This window comes from Cyprinodon variegatus, unplaced genomic scaffold (genome assembly GCF_000732505.1).
Source record: "Cyprinodon variegatus isolate N-32 unplaced genomic scaffold, C_variegatus-1.0 Scaffold592, whole genome shotgun sequence".
Classification (NCBI taxonomy): Eukaryota; Metazoa; Chordata; class Actinopteri; order Cyprinodontiformes; family Cyprinodontidae; genus Cyprinodon; species Cyprinodon variegatus.
This window is the reverse complement of record NW_015151045.1, coordinates 482544-485662: the sequence shown is the minus strand read 5'-3', so window position 1 is coordinate 485662 and position 3119 is coordinate 482544. Positions and strand designations below refer to the sequence as shown.

The following is a 3119-nucleotide window of genomic DNA, read 5'->3' as shown; positions in this document are numbered from 1 at the left end:
TAAATAAAGTTATATCAGAAAAACGCTCGTAGTAACGGAGGACCAACTAAACTACTTTAGTGCATTTCTGTCAGGGTTTAACCCCCCCCCCCATTAAGCTAGCTAAAGGGCACATGGACGAGTGAGGAAAGGAGGTAGTGGCACCGAAAGAAACAATCTGGGAGCAAAAAGGCAGGCGTGCAAATTAAAAAAAGGCATGAAGACAAGATGGACGTTTAGCTTAAAGGAAAGTCGGGTTTTTAGAGTTTCTACTTCGACAGACAGACGTTTTTATGAGAATAACGGCGACACAGCGAGCCGCGAATATTGCTCCGATAATCCAGCTGACAGCGGCTCGGAAAGCGAAAAGCCGGCCCGCCGTGTCCGGGAGTCTCCGCCTCCTTCCTGAGACTGTCCTCACCTTCGGTCCAAACATTCCCACACGTCCGACATCCAGAAACCAGCGAGGCGTCCTGGGAAGGACCACGCCGGATTTAATTACCCCTGAAAACCACCAGGAGGACCTGGACTCACCGTCCTGGAACCATGACGGCGTTCGGAACCACTGGTCCAGACTCCTACATCTCGCTATGGGTCGGCCCGTCACAGGTGGGAGGTTCTGGAGCCACTTTAGTCCCGGTTTATCAATTAGAACTGGACCAGAACCATCAGCCGCCATGTTTAGCTGCAGCTTGGACCACTCTACACAACAGACCACTTCCTGTCTGCGGCCCGACGCTTCACACACTTCCTGTTTTCATTCACAAACACGATCCGAAGAAACAGAGGAGCATTATTTACAGAAGAAGGTTATTAGAGCAGAGAAGAAGAAACAGCCCTTCTTGGAGGTTGCGGCGCAGCGAGCGGCGCGGCGGCGAGCGGCGCGGCATCAGCTGGGCTGAAGACCATGGCTTCCCTTTAGCTCCTTTATTGGACAGAAGAGGCGAAGATCTGGGTGGATAAATACTGAAGGAGCGGCCGGGAGAAACAAGATGGAGGCCGGCATGGAGAGTCTCCGTTCCCTGAGCCTGAAAACACGTCTGTACATTTAGGACTTTATACACCCAGCCACCATCATCATCATCATCATCATCATCATCATCGTCATCATCATCATCATCATCGTCGTCGTCCATGACGACGCGTCCAACCTCTGGTCCAGCCACGCGCACACAGCTCTATTTACACAACAACGCTTTAAATAAAAACAGTCAGTTCTACTGGGAGCCAGAGTTCCTTCAACTGGTTTCACTGGGAGCTGATATGAGTTCAGACTGGTTGAACTGGCCTGGTTGATTCAAAGACTGGGGACCACATCTCCCATCATGCTTTGGGGTTTGTCCGTCCTGCCCTGAGGCTCTCCCATTAAAAGCGGGTGGTGGGCGTGGCTTAGCGTCGCGACATGAAGGGGCTGGCGCGCGGCGGTCAGATGAGCGCGGCGCTGCCCAGGCTGCTGCAGCTGTTGTTGCGGTTGGTGTTGCGCCGCGACAGGTTGGGCGTGGCCATGAGAGGGTAGCGCTCGTCGGTGCAGCCGTACTGCGCCAGGACGTCCACGCACTCCTGGTGGTTGGACTGCCGGGCGTACGCCATGGCGCTTAGCCCGTGGGCGTCCCTGGCCATCAGGTCCACGCCGTACTGCGGAGAGACAAAGACACGGTTAGATCCTGCGGACGTTTCCCGACCCGCGTCGCCCTGCAGGAGGCGTACCCAGATCAGCAGCTGGAGGATCACCACGTTGCCCTTGTGGCTGGCGTGGTGCAGCGCGGTGCAGCCGTCCCCGTACGTCTCGTTGACCTGCTGGCGGGAGCCGTGGGCGAGCAGAAGGACGACGGCGCGGAGGTCCTCCTCGGCCGTGGCTCTGAGCAGCTGCTGGCCCAGAGGCACGTCGGCGGAGGGCAGCGCGGCCAGGAACAGGCGCTGCTCGTACTTCGCCCGGATCCAGCGCTCCCGCTCCTCCCTGACAGACACAACCCAGGGATTAGTCACGCCACAGAACGGAAACTTTAAACCTTAAATCAAACGAATCTGAAACATTTTCACTTTTATATCCGTTAGATTTTTGTCCGTTCATTTTTATTCAAACAAACGGACTCTAAGGTAAAATTCAACTGGATCAGAACCACCGCTGGAAACAGACACAGATTATTAATCCCACTAATCCCAGAAACTCAAATTACTTTTTTTCTTCATCAGTTTAATGAATAAAAATCCCAGAATGATAAATGCTACATCAGACCTGATTTAACCAAAATAAACCTTTATTAACAAGCCCAACATTAACAATGGACGGCTGGGATTAAAGTGGATATATTCCCACAGGAAGTGTTCAATCCACAGGTAGATTCGTCCTCCAAGGCTAAAATAAGACACAGAGGCAGAAGGAAGCATTGTTCTCCAATCCAGTATCATCAACTCCTGATCCGTCTAATCCGCCTCTAATCTCCCGTCTAATCCCTGCGTGTAAACAGCGGCTCACTCAGCCACCAGGGATTAGTCTGGGCCAGGGAGGGGCGGCGGGGGAGGGACCCGTATTGAGCTGTTGCCCCTCTTCCAGGGGGGGGGAGGAAATCTGTTGTTTCCTTCTAATAAACTTCAGCTTCTGGCAGAACCGGTTCTGTTCGTGACCCGGTCCGGTTTCCCCTCCAACAGGCCGAGGAAGGAGCGGACCCGAGAGTCTGGGAGCAGCGTGGGAACCTCTGAATCTCATTAACTCTCTTCCTGGATACCAGTCTGTGCTGGGAGGGGGGGGTCCAAGGTGGCGCCTAGCATCACGGAATGTCCTGGACGTTCTGCCTTCCTGGTCCGACCCAGAGAGCGGGGAGGCCGGGCCCGGGACCACGGCCCAAAGCCCGCGGACAAAGCCTGGAGGAGTCCCAGAGAGAGGGGCGCTCAGCGGGGCTCTGGGAGGAAATGTGAGGCCGGCCGGCCGGCGGACTGGGAAACGCATGCCTTCCCCCCCGCTGGAGTTGCTAAGAGCCGGCAGACGGTCTGATGGTGTCAGCCGTTCACTAAACCGTTCACTATCAGGCTCATTCTGGGGCCTAAACGCCGACACAGAGATGGTACCGAGTCTAACGTGGAAAATACACTGTCTATTAGGGACACTGGTTTAACTGGGTCAGGGTGAGAGATGGGTGGGA

The 3119-nt window shown here is 54.7% G+C and overlaps 1 protein-coding gene across 5 annotated transcripts in view; it reads right to left on the bottom strand.

The window, feature by feature from the left end:
- Positions 1–249: 249 nt before the first annotated feature.
- LOC107096020 (arf-GAP with GTPase, ANK repeat and PH domain-containing protein 1-like) overlaps positions 250–3119 on the bottom strand; it is a 91294-nt gene continuing 88424 nt past the window's right edge. For all 5 annotated transcript variants that reach the window (XM_015392470.1, XM_015392469.1, XM_015392471.1 and 2 more), the window contains 2 exons: positions 1687–1936; positions 250–1614 (listed from right to left, as the gene is read on the bottom strand). In XM_015392470.1, the coding sequence (XP_015247956.1) occupies positions 1405–1614; positions 1687–1936 (460 nt within the window). In that variant the 3' untranslated portion in view covers positions 250–1404. The remainder of the gene's footprint in view (positions 1615–1686; positions 1937–3119) is intronic.